The sequence below is a fragment of the Microtus pennsylvanicus genome, chromosome 5 (assembly GCF_037038515.1).
Source record: "Microtus pennsylvanicus isolate mMicPen1 chromosome 5, mMicPen1.hap1, whole genome shotgun sequence".
In the NCBI taxonomy this organism is placed as follows: Eukaryota; Metazoa; Chordata; class Mammalia; order Rodentia; family Cricetidae; genus Microtus; species Microtus pennsylvanicus.
The window spans coordinates 53,310,775-53,323,824 of record NC_134583.1 but is presented as its reverse complement, the minus strand read 5'-3'; the positions used below and the strand labels follow the sequence as shown (position 1 = coordinate 53,323,824).

General features: G+C 50.3%; 1 protein-coding gene across 1 annotated transcript in view; it reads right to left on the bottom strand.

Annotated features, from left to right (window-relative positions):
- The window catches only part of Mical2 (microtubule associated monooxygenase, calponin and LIM domain containing 2), a 199,170-nt gene that overhangs the window by 37,167 nt on the left and 148,953 nt on the right, over positions 1–13,050 (bottom strand). Inside the window, exons 27-28 of the mRNA XM_075971915.1 lie at positions 12,833–13,014; positions 3,507–3,581 (exon numbers count right to left, since the gene is read on the bottom strand). Coding sequence (XP_075828030.1) covers positions 3,507–3,581; positions 12,833–13,014 — 257 coding nt within the window. The remainder of the gene's footprint in view (positions 1–3,506; positions 3,582–12,832; positions 13,015–13,050) is intronic.

Genomic DNA, 13,050 nt, shown 5'->3' with positions numbered 1-13,050 from the left:
CCCAGGGACTCTCAGACAAGGTGGTTATCTTGAGATCTTAGGGAAACCAAAGGAGGGAGGTTACACCCACATCAGTGGTTCGAATCACACAGAATTAGTGGGAGCAGGCAGGAAGCCGCGCATTTGCTTGGAGATGCACGAGAAAGGAGCAAGGCTGGTCCCTGGGGAGGAGCCCAGTTCTGAACTGTGGGCAGCTGAAATCATCTGGTCCCGTGACAGTACAGCCTGGGACATCACTCAAGCCCGCACATGCTAACCCTTCCTGTCCTGACACGTATCCCTCTTCCCCTCCAACTTAGTGACCTGAAATCTGCAATGCCAAGTATTTTCTCTCCAGACGGGAGCATCTCAGATAACTTGTACTGAGGTAATTTGAAAAAACAACATGCAGCCTTTCACGGTCATATATAAGCTTCATCCTCAGGCCCCACAAACCACTGTGGCCCATAGCAGGGCTCTCTAGGTACATCCCGGACTGTGTATCTCATTAGCTTATTCTCCAACCCAGTACCTCAACTCCCTGTTTCCTGCAGCTCGGCGGGGAGGGGCAGACTCTCCTGTGCTGTGTCCAATCTACAGGTTCTACATGTCCACATTTCTTAGTTCAACACAATTCTCAGGCCTCAGCTTCCCCAAAGCTCTAGGCGATAGGCACCCGTGCAGGCACCAAAACTATGCTTTTGTTACCCTGAGTAAATTCAAGGAACTTAATGACACAGAGTCAGGGATCTCTGGGGACACAAGTCCGAAAGAAAAGCCATGCCTCAGTTTCCTCTACTCCTTCAGGGAGACATTGGTGGGCTTTTAGGATGCCTCTTGCTCTCCTCACACCCGGGCAAAGATGTCGGCTGTACATACCAGACACAGGCTTTGAAAAGATGCGTCTGTGGTCTGTGAGCTCCCATAGGTACCCCACCCCTGCCCTAGGATGCTTCTGAGGGAGAAGGTAACTCGGGGAACACAGCTGCTATGAAGGTGGGCAAGGAGGAAATTCTGGAAGCTGCCAGGAGCTGACGCAAGGGAGCGCTGGCCTCCATCCACCTCCCGCACCCCATTGCAGCCCACAACACGATGCTCGGCTCGAGCCTAAAAAGGCAAAACTTGTGAGTCAGTTGCTGCCTTGCTTCCTGCCCCCAGTTGCTAAATTCCTGCCAAATTCCTTCTCCCCCTCTTTTTCGCCCCCTCGCTCTCCTCTCCCTGCCATCCTGAATTAGGCTCCTTAAGTAGCCTCAGAAGTTCCCTCAGCCACACAGACTGTCCCTTTGTTCCTCTGAGGAGTCACAGGGGACCTTGCGACACAGGACCAGGGATACCTTGGGACACAAGCTAGACAGAGAAGTCTTGGGATCCATAAGGTTGTGACCCAGAAGTTGCTTCTTTCATCTTCCTCTGATGCCTTGTGGTGGCTTCTATGGCCACAAGGTCCTTAGGCATTGTCTTAAAGACAGAACTTGTAGCGGGCTTGAGAAGCCCAGTCTCTTTCCTTTGTTTTTATCCTCAGGCCAAGTCATTGCCCAAGAGCCAGGCACGACTCCAGGAGGGGAAAGAAAGGCCAGTGAGCGGCTGAGAGATCGTCAAGCTCCTTTAAAAGATGATAAAGGGGGCCCCAGGACCCCAGTTTGTTCACATTGACAACTGACAAATTGCTTATGTCCAGTGTCCTCATCCAAAACGTACACACAACCATGCAGTTAGATGCTAGTAGCCTAGTACAAATCACACCCAGACTCCCTTCTTGCACACAAACCATCTATCAAAGACACCTTGAGACCCTCTGTCTGCTTCAGAGGGAGTGAGACACAGTCCTGCCAGGGTTTCTCTAACTCTTGGTCTAGGAACGCATTCTTTGTCTGCTTCAATCTCCTCTCCAGTGCTTGCCCAGGAGCCAGGCTACGTTGTCCTCTGTAGGGCACAGGATCTGAGTGCTGCTGGCTCTCAGGTTCTTTTGTGTCAAAGGGTTTGATAAGCAGGCCTGGGCCAGGGTTACAGCCTCTGTGCCCCCTGGGGCAATTCCTTGTGCTACCTCCTCCTGTCCCCTGATGGTGAAGGTCACTGTAAGCATGCTATTGGAAAAGATGCCTATGTTCTATCTTCTACTGACTGACAGGCCTTCTTCTGGGCATAGAGGTTCTTGACTTTCGGGATAGTCATGAGGACTGGGTTTCTAGGTGCCATTGCTTCCTAGAATTTGGAGGCTACAAAGGACTCAGTTTTCTCAAAGTCTTGGAGCGCCCTCTAGGGGCAGCAGCTTGCAAGTCTGAACCGATATGCAGTTTCATCAAGCCTAACCCAACCAACTTCCCAGCTCCCTTCATTCCTGTCTCTCTCCCTCTCATAAACAAGCACTCTTTTGGACTGGATCTTGCTAGGCCATAGAAACGACAGGCTCAAGTCCTGTCCACACCCCAGCATCACGGTGTGCTTAAGGCCCACACCCTATACTCTGTCTGAGTAGCAGAATCCTGCTTGTGTTCTAGAATCCCTGTCCCTGCTGTTTGCCAGGCTCCTATCTCACCCCATTCTGGGGGCTTGGCGAGGACAGACGGAGCCCCCTGACACTGGTGATACTCAGAAACGCTGGGATAGCCTCAACACCCAGGAGGACGGGCCTGAGAGCAGGACCCTAGAGCTTCTGAAGCACCAGGCACAGAGGGAGAAGACCCCTGGAAACATTTTTCCCGCTGAGATCTCACAGTTGCCACCTGGGGGGGGGGGGCTCAGGTGACTCAGCTATCTCTTAACTTATCCCCAGGTATGCAGGTCTGGTCACACTCCAGAGGTGGCCCTGGTCCTAGGTAGATACGAGGAGAGGTGGTGAGTCTAGGGGTTGGTGGGAAATGACTCACTGGCCAGGAATCAGGCTGACTCAGAAGGAGGGAGAGTTATGACTGACTTTTGCCCAAGGCCTTCCTGGGTCTGCCTTGGGGAGAGGGAACATGGATACAAGGGGAAGCAGGAGAGGGTGATGGGCTCGGAGCAGAATGGAGCCCCTGCTTCTCGCTCCAGGGTCCTGGAGGAATTCTGTTTGCTGTGTGACTGTATGTGCATGGTCATTATACCTCTGTGGGAGCCCTGGAACTCACTCAGGGGCCAAGACCTGCTCAGAAGAAACAAACTGTGCGTGTGTGTGTGCGTGTTTACACTCATGTTCTAGTGCCTTGGCTACAAAGACATGGGGCCAAAAGGGGGATCTAGTTCTGTTCCTGGGGCAGAATCAAGTGCCCGGCTCTCATTCTCTCCTCTCTCATCTCAAGCGAGCTCATGACTGAGAAGGAGCCATTCTGGTGAGAGTATAGAATCTTAAGGCACTGGGTTTTCAGAGGAGAGGGATCGGCATGGGGAAGGTCCCAGATACCCTTGACAAATGCTTCTAGTTAGCAGTGGAAATCAAGTCAAGCTAATGGTTTTTCTTGCCCTCATATCCCAGGCTAAGCCAGAGAAGACACCATGTAAGGAATGAGAGTGACTGCCCCCACCTCCATCCCTCCCCCCTGCTTGTGACTCACAGGACTGGAATTTTCTTCCCCAGCTCTGGTATTTGCTTGGAGTTGGAGACTGGAGGCTGTAGGTCCTTTGCAGTGCTGTGGTGGAAACCAGAAGGGGGCAGGGAGGATGGGAGGGAGGAAGAGTCTGTTAGCTGTGCAGGAGAAGAGTTTGTCTCCTATGGCTTTCTCACCAAAAGCCGGCAGGCAGACACCCAGGATGGATGGAGATGCTGCCTCTTATCACAGTGTACTTCTCTGACCCCGCCCCACTTCTTGCTCGTCCACCCCCTCACTTGCTCTTCATCCAAAACTTATACAGGAAGCTGGGGAGATGGTTCAGCAGATACCCTGAGAGCGGGAGAGATGGCGCTCTACAGGGAAGAGCACATCAGTTGGTGTCCAGTACTAAAGGGTCAGCCCTGGAAACACATACAAGTGACATCACATAAACTTAACAGATTATATTTAGGGGTATATGTGTATAGATAAATATGTATATGCATATTATAACAATTAGTGGGGAAAAAAAGGCCATGAATTTGAAGGGGAGTGGGGAGGGGTGTCTTACAAGGCTTTTGAGGGAGGAAAGGGAAGGGAGAAGTGGAATTAAATTACAATCTCAAAAAAAAAAAATGTGTCCGTAGAGGCATGCATCTATAACCGCAGCACTCTGGTAGACAGGCGACTCAGCGAAATGCTCGCAGCCCAGCTAGTCTGTGGTATATGTACGGAAGCAATAGGAGAAAGCCTGCCTCAGTAGAGCAGAGGGGAGAAATGACTCCTCAAAGTTGGGCTCCCAGTGGAAGCATGTTTGCAGGGCCCCGTGTGCTTCCCCTCTGCCTGGCTGGGCCTTGAGAACCAGCACTGGCCGTTCTGAATCTGAACAGGCGTGGGATCCAAATGCTTCCTGCTCCCACGCTGGATTCTGATGCACAGGCTCATGTGTCTCCTTCATAGAGAAAGGAGGGGCATGTGTGCCTGTCTGAGGGGCAGGAGAAGGAACTCAGAGGTATGGGGGAAGAGCCACCCATGGGAGGGGTCTGGGAATGGGAGAGTGGGCAGAGGTTTGAACACAGAGCTCTCTGAATGCAGCACCCGACCAGACACCCCAGCCCGCCCTTAGGAGTTGACCTTCAGCACAGCCGTGGCAGCCCCTGCCTGGGCTTTCCTTCCTCAGGACAAAATCCTGCAGCTCCTTGGCTTTCTGCTTTAAACTCTGTGGGATGGTGGACATGATGGCGTAGATGTACCACTGGTGCCAACATGGTACCCAGGTGTAGTTTTGCCATGGCAGGGGCAATAGTGAGGTCATAATATAACCGGAGTCCTGGGTCAGAGGCCTGACTCCTCAGGTTCTATGACAGTTTAGTTGAGAAATGTCCTCATAGGCTCAGGTGTTTAAACACTTGCTCCTGGGTTAGTGACACTGGAGGAGGTGTGCCATTGAGGGGGTAAGCTTTGAGAACGGGTAGCCTCACTCTACTTCAGTGTACTTCTTGCTTTGTGTTTGCCATTGAAGACGCGAGTGCTCAGCTTCTTGCTCTGGCTACTGTGCCTGCCGCCTGCCGCCTGCCTCCTGCCGCCTGCCTCCTGCCGCCATGCCTGCTGGATGCTACCATGCCTACCTGCCATGCTGGACTCTCATCCCTATAGAACCATAAGCCCAAATAAACCCTTCCTCTTCTACATTGCCCTGGCCACGGTGTCTTGCCCCAGACAGGTTCCCACACGTCAAGCTTGCCCCAGAGTAAATGAACAGAAATCATGGTGAGAATGCAGGAAAGGGTTTTTTAAAACAACATTATTAAGAGGGCAAAAAGCAAGCATTTGAGTCTGTCTTCAAAGCACTGACATGTGCTCTGGGTTTAGCAGGTATGGAACAGGGCCAGAGGCAAGAGGTCAAAGTGGAGGTGTGGTCTGGTTAATCAGTGCTCTGTTCTGGCTCTGCACAGTGGTGAGAAGCAGTCCTTAGGGCTCAAGGGGACAAGTCACGTCCTTTGGATGATCGCGGCTGGGAGTGGGGGTGGGCTGTGTGCAATCTCATCTGGGGGTGACCTGCTTGCCGGGCTCTGCTGGTCTGGAATCTCAGAGGTGACTCTAGGTTTAGGACGATTGAAAACTTGTGGGGTCTAGAACAGGACATTATAAAGGCTAAAAGTAAAACCACCACACCAGTATTATCTGTGTGCCTTCATGAAGCCGTGTGTGTGTGTGTGTGTGTGTGTGTGTGTGTCGGGGGGAATGAGAAGTGTCACGTGGTTTGACACAGATGCTCCTGGCGTGATAAACATGCAGTGTTCTGGCCAAAGTTTGTACAAAGACAGATGTAAACTCAAATAGAAAAGCCAGATGCTTACCTTGCTCTGTATTAACCCTTGGGCCCAAGTGAGGAGTAACATCTTTTCCTTTTAATTTTGAGATTATAATCACATATTTTTGACCTCTCCTTCCAGACCCTCCCATATACCTCTCCTTTCTCATTCTAATTCATGACCTTTTTTTCATTAATTGCTGTTACATGCATGTATGTAGGTATATATTCCTAAATATAGCCTGCTCTGTGTAATGTTACTCCTATGTGTGCTTTCAGGGCTGACCGTTTCGTACTGGACAACCAGTCCATGTGTCCTTTCCTGGGGGAGGCTGTCCCTCCCACTCTCCGCATTCCTCAGTTGACTGTGGGTCTTTGTGTAAGGCTGTGGCCACACGGGCTTGCTCCTGTCCATGTTGGCATGTCTATTGTTGTCCTTGTTTGCTCGTGTGTAGTTAGTCATGTTGCTGAGACCTTATGGGTGTAGCATCTGACAAGAATAGGAGACAACCTCACAGCAAACTTCCCCGTCCCCTGGCTCTTTCAAGCTTTCTCAAAGCTAGCACCAGAGCTAGCACTTTTTAGCAAAAAAACTCTCTCTCCCTCTACTCCCCTCTCTCCTTTCTTTCCCTTCCTTTGTGTCTTGAACCTGACTTACTGTGTATCACTGACTGACCTGGATCTTGCTATATTTACACCAGGCTGACCTCAGGTTAGCAGCAACCCTGCTCCCTCTACTTTCTGAGTGCTGAGATTACAGCACACATCTTAACCGAGTGCTGGGATTACAGCTGTGCACACTCACATCTTAACCGAGTGCTGGGATTACAGCTGTGCACACTCACATCTTAACCGAGTGCTGGGATAACAGCTGTGCACACTCACGTTTTAACTGAGTGCTGGGACTACGCTGTGCACACTCACATCTTAACCGAGTGCTGGGATTACAGCTGTGCACACTCACGTCTTAACCGAGTGCTGGGATTACAGCTGTGCACACTCATGTCTTAATCGAGTGCTGGGATTACAGCTGTGCACACTCACGTCTTAACTGAGTGCTGGGACTACGCTGTGCACACTCACATCTTAACCGAGTGCTGGGATTACAGCTGTGCACACTCACGTCTTAACTGAGTGCTGGGATAACAGCTGTGCACACTCACGTCTTAACCGAGTGCTGGGATTACAGCTGTGCACACTCACATCTTAACCGAGTGCTGGGATAACAGCTGTGCACACTCACGTCTTAACCGAGTGCTGGGATTACAGCTGTGCACACTCACATCTTAACCGAGTGCTGGGATAACAGCTGTGCACACTCACGTCTTAACCGAGTGCTGGGATTACAGCTGTGCACACTCACGTCTTAACCGAGTGCTGGGATAACAGCTGTGCACACTCACGTCTTAACCGAGTGCTGGGATTACAGCTGTGCACACTCACGTCTTAACCGAGTGCTGGGATAACAGCTGTGCACACTCACATCTTAACCGAGTGCTGGGATTACAGCTGTGCACACTCACGTCTTAACCGAGTGCTGGGATTACAGCTGTGCACACTCATGTCTTAATCGAGTGCTGGGATTACAGCTGTGCACACTCACGTCTTAACCGAGTGCTGGGATTACAGCTGTGCACACTCATGTCTTAACCGAGTGCTGGGATTACAGCTGTGCACACTCACATTTTAACCGAGTGCTGGGATTACAGCTGTGCACACTCATGTCTTAACCGAATGCTGGGATAACAGGTGTGCACACTCACGTCTTAACCGAGTGCTGGGATAACAGCTGTGCACACTCACGTCTTAACCGAGTGCTGGGATAACAGCTGTGCACACTCACGTCTTAACCGAGTGCTGGGATTACAGCTGTGCACACTCACGTCTTAACCGAGTGCTGGGATTACAGCTGTGCACACTCATGTCTTAACCGAGTGCTGGGATTACAGCTGTGCACACTCACATTTTAACTGAGTGCTGGGATTACGCTGTGCACACTCACATCTTAACCGAGTGCTGGGATTACAGCTGTGCACACTCACGTCTTAACCGAGTGCTGGGATTACAGCTGTGCACACTCACATTTTAACTGAGTGCTGGGATTACAGCTGTGCACACTCACATTTTAACTGAGTGCTGGGATTACGCTGTGCACACTCACATCTTAACCGAGTGCTGGGATTACAGCTGTGCACACTCACATCTTAACCGAGTGCTGGGATTACAGGTGTGCACACTCACATTTTAACTGAGTGCTGAGATTACAGGTGTGCACACATATCTAGAAAAGAAATGTCTAAGTAGCATTTACAGCAACGATTTATCTATCAGTGTCCAATACAGCTTGTGCTCTGTGTGTACTGATTAACTTTGTTTTTATTTTTTAAATGCATGAGTGCCTGCATGTATGTCTGTGTACCATGTGCATGCCTGGTACCCTTAGAGGCCAGAAGAGTGTCTCAGATTCCTTGCAGCTGGAGTTAAAGGCAATTATGATCCAGTATGTGGGTGTTGGGAACCAAACCTGGGTCCTCTGCAAGAGTAACAAGGGCTCTTAAGTTCTGAGCCACCACTCCAGCCCCCACTCTGTGTTAATTTTAAAGGAGAGCTTTTGGAGCTCACAGCACCCAACCTGTTTAGGGAAAAGGGGTAGAGGGCAAGCCTTTGGCCAGACGCTTTTGATCTGATTTTATTGTTGCACGCTAACCAGTGTTCTTCCTGTACCACAGCTGCTGTCAGCTGCTCGGAGATGGGGAACACCAACTTGCTTGGGCTGGAACAACTTGGGGACAGATCGCCCTCCTAAGTCCTATTGGTTTCTGTCCATGAACTCAATGCATTAGATATATCCGCTTAGTTGCTTTGGGCATGCATTGCAGCAACTTCATTCTGGCATGCTAGGAAGCTGCCCTGCTGCGATGTCCATAGCACAGGCATGCTAACCTGCGTCCAAGGGCTTGGGATTCTTTTGCCAAATGCCCACACTCGAGTTTGCTCTAGGACCACAGAGCCTGGCTCTCAGGTGGTAGGGATTTGGGGTTATGTCTTTTATCCAAGATTTATATGAACCAGTGAAACGGGGTTCTTATGCCTTGGATTTTAAGTGTTCCCAGAGGGCTACTGTGTTAAAAGCTTGGTCCTTAGCCTGTGCTGCTGGGGAGCTGTGGAACTTCAGGAAGTGGGGCTAGTGGAAGGAAGTTAGGTCCCTCGGCTTGTAGCCTTGAAGAAACATGAGGACCCTTGCTCCTTCCTGGTTTTTTTTTTTTTACTTCTGAGATTCTACCAGGAGAGCAGTTTTTATCACTGGAATATACTGCCCCACCACAGGCCCAAAGGCAACCGGGCCAAGAGACCAGGAACCACAGCAAGCCAGGGTCTAGCCTCCCTGTAAGTCGTCCGTCTCAGGCATTCTATCACAGCAACGGAAGCCGATGAAGACACAGATAATCTAAATGAGTATTTTCCTGAGTTTCCACAGCACAAGGGTTCAAGTCGCTTCACACCCTCATCTGGGGAAGGTTCTGTGTTGAAGAACTTGGAGAGTGTGGAAGGTTGCTTGGCAAGCCTAGGCAGTCCTGGCAATCTCTTGGTAAGCAGAGGTAAAACGCATTAACAGAAAAGGGGCCCTTAAAGCCAGGATCCTTTTACTCTTGTGCTGTAAAAGGGTAAAACTAGGCACAACCACATAGAAATGATGTCTAGAGAGATGGAAAAAGAGGGGTTTTTCTACCTTTGGGGGCTGTTGTATAGTGATATTTTATTTATGTTTTAATAAATAAAGTTTGCCTGAATATCAGAAGGGCAAAGCTAAGCCACTAGAGGTCAGGCAGTGGAGACACACACCTTTAATTCCAGCATTTGGGAGATGGAGGTGGATGGATCTCTGTGAGTTCAAGGTTACCCTGGGCTACACAAGGCCGATGCAGAAACAAATCCAGGAGGTGGGGGCTCACACCTTTGATTCCAGTACTAGAGAGCCACAGGCCTTTAATCCCAGCACTAGAGGGAAAATAAAATAGGAGGAGAGAAAGGCTAAGTCTTCTTAGCTGCTTAGCTGTCTGTTTAGTTTGCAGTCACCCAGCCTTGATAGAGGTAAGTGGCTTGACTGCTTTGCTTTTCTGGTTTTCAGGTTGAAGCCTGATGTCTGTCTCCGGGTTTTTGTTACTTGTGCTACTGTTGCGGATAACACTGTTGTGGTCATGGCTGTATAGACCAGGAGGCTTGAAAACAGTATCTGATTCTTACCCATCCTCCTCTGAAGCCCCCGGGAGGCAGTGATACAGGCGAGCATCATGGCTGGTGAACCTCCATGAGATCCACTAGTGGGGTTAGTCCTGCACTATTTGGGGAAGTGATGGGCTCACTTCATCACCACGATGCATGGCAGTGCAAACTATCCGAAAGAGGAGAGATTCATTGGGCACCAGGGTTTTAGAGAGTTCAGTCCGTAGCTAGCTGAGTCCCTTGCTGTGGGCTTCTGGCGAGGCAGAGCATCACATAGTGCAGCGAACTGTCCCACTGGGAAGCAGAGAGAGGAGGAGGGGGAATCTGGGGGCAGCATGTGCCTTTGAAAGACACATCTGCAGTGATCTACTTGTTTCCAACTAGGCCCCACACTTTCGTGGCCTCATTGATAAGTTAATCCATTGAAGTTAGCACCATTTAGGATCCCATTAACTGTCAATAGCCTCCAACACACGGGCATTTGGTGGGGGTTGGGGGAGGGACACGTCCTATCTAAGCTGCAGCATCTATGTAAGAAAGGTTATGCTTGTATTGGGGCTTATCTGTCAGTCACAATCATGACTACTGACGACTGAGTTAGAACGGGGACGGGAGTCATGATCAACCCGTGTTTCCTGTCTATTCAGTAATTCACTGTAGAATAAAGTCGGGCTGTCAAGATCAAACTTCTCTAGTTTCTGAGGGCCAACCCATCTTCACAGAGTCAGGTATTGGCATGCCCTTCCCTGTCAGCACAGGGTACCTAAAGCAAACCAGACATAGGCAGTCATGTTAAGGACATGACTCAGGACATCTCTCAACATCATTTATTTGACATAAGCCAGAAGATTCTGTAGAGTTAAGCATTGTGCTGGTTAGGGTTTTTGCCAACTTGACAGGAACCTAGACAGGTCTGGGAAGAGGGAATCCCCTCCCTCACACTGGCCTGTGGGCTTCTCTGTGGAGGTATTTTCTTAATTGTGAATTGATGCAGGAGGGCCAGCCTGCAGTGGGTGGTGCTACCCTTAGGCAGGTGAGTGGGCTGGATAGGAAAGACAGCTGAGGAAGCCAGAGGAAGCAAGCCAGCAAGCAGCATTCCTCATGGCCTCTGCTCCAGCTCCTGCCTCCGAGTTCCTGCTTGAGTCTTTGCCTTGGCTCCCTTTGACTTTGAACTAGAACCTGTAAGACGGACAGACAGACCCTTTCCTCCCCACGCTGGTTTTGGTTGGTGTTTTATCATGTCTGCAGACATGCAAACTTGGACAAGTGTTGAGGAGAGTCCTGTCAGCACACACCTACAAACCAATGTGTTTTTCCTCTTTGATAGTGAGAACCGTCTCTGGGTTTTCATCGAAACTGGCGAAATCATTTCCTTCTAAACAGCTCTAAGCTGGCTGTTGAGAACTATGGCCTCGCTCTCTAGAGTCTTCATCTCCTAAACTGGCTTTGTTATTCTTGATACAGAGTTTCATTTTTCATACATACTCTGATTTACAGCTTCCGGACAAGGGGAGAGAGGAGGCGAGGAGGAAAGGGTAGATGGCAGGCAGCCTCCCTTTATCAGGGTTCGCTCAGGATTAGGGAGTTCTTGTGTTTGGAGATAGGGTCTTACCCTGTAGCCCAAGCTGGTCTGGCTGCAGACTTGTAGCTATCTTCCTGCTTAACCCGCTGAATTCTGGGATTACAGGCACTAACCACATACCGTGCCTCTCTGCTTTCTAGTTCCTAAAGGCCCACATTAAAGGTTAAGCTCAGAGTTTCCGAGGTTTGGAAATGTCTATACAAGTTGCTGTATTTGTTTGTTTTGGCCTAGCTCTTCCCAGGCCTGGTTTTCTGGGAAACCCCCACTCTGATGAGAGGATCAGCTGACACTCTACTCTTGGCCACCAGAGGGCAATGCAGGACAGGCTGACTGCCATCGCTCATAGGCTATTTAAGGTTGGTCCTTCAGGTGGCAGACTTCCATGACTGCTTCTCCCAGACCCTGCCAGGGTCCCCAGAAAGTCAGAGGATGTCCTGATTTGCTTCCATGCTCCTGTTGACTGAGTCAAGAGCTGGGTTACTAAAAGCAATTTTTTTTCTTTGGTTTTCGAGACAAGGCTTCTCTGTAGCTTTTGGAGCCTGTCCTGGAACTAGCTCTTATAGACAGGCTGGCCTCGAAGTCACAGAGATCTGCCTGCCTCTGCCTCCCGAGTGCTGGGATTAAAGGCGTGTACCACCACCACCTGGCTAAAATCAAGTTTTTAGCTGACTTGAGCTTAGGGAGTGGAATTCCCAGCCCCGGCCACACTGCTCACTGACTGAGCTGCTCCACAGAACGAGCTGTGTGGTACTCACCTCACAAATCAACCTAGCGATAGGAAGGGATCACCGTATGAAGAAGGTCCCAGGAGCAAAAGTACCCCCATTACTGTGTAGGTCAAATTTGGGTGCATCCTGTCGACCCCCTCACGCACCAACCAGTAAGATCTCCTGTGCCACCCTGAGAGATACATATGCTCAGGGGGTCCTAGGAGACTGAGTTACCTAGGGCTGCATAGCAACCATTTCCCTGCTCCTTCTCTCAAACACTATGGGATGCTGGAGGGGCCCCTGAGACACAAGGAGGCTGTTCTAGGCAAAGGAGACCTAGATTTCCTCATCTCTGACAGCCAATGACATCCAATAGTTGCCAAGAACTATCAGATGCCATCCTACTTGTTGACTCCAAAGCCTCTGGAGGAGTCTAGTTCTTATCATGGTCCTGCTCTATATTCCAGGCCCCGCCCCCTCTCTGTGCTCCCAGATGAAGCCTCGTGGATCCTTTACTTACCAGGCAGAGCTAGTGGCTCCTCGTGGTGTAGCAGAGAGGCTGATTTGGTCAGGGGCTCCCGCAGGGAAAAGTGCCGGGTCGGGGGCTTCGAAGGAGGTGGAGATTCTGGAAGTTGGGGCCTCTCTTCGCAGGCCTTTGCACAGGGCACCCTGATGCCGCCATAGTCAGATTCTGAATCAGAACTGGAAGAAGGAAGAAGAGGGTGAGCCGGCAGCTCT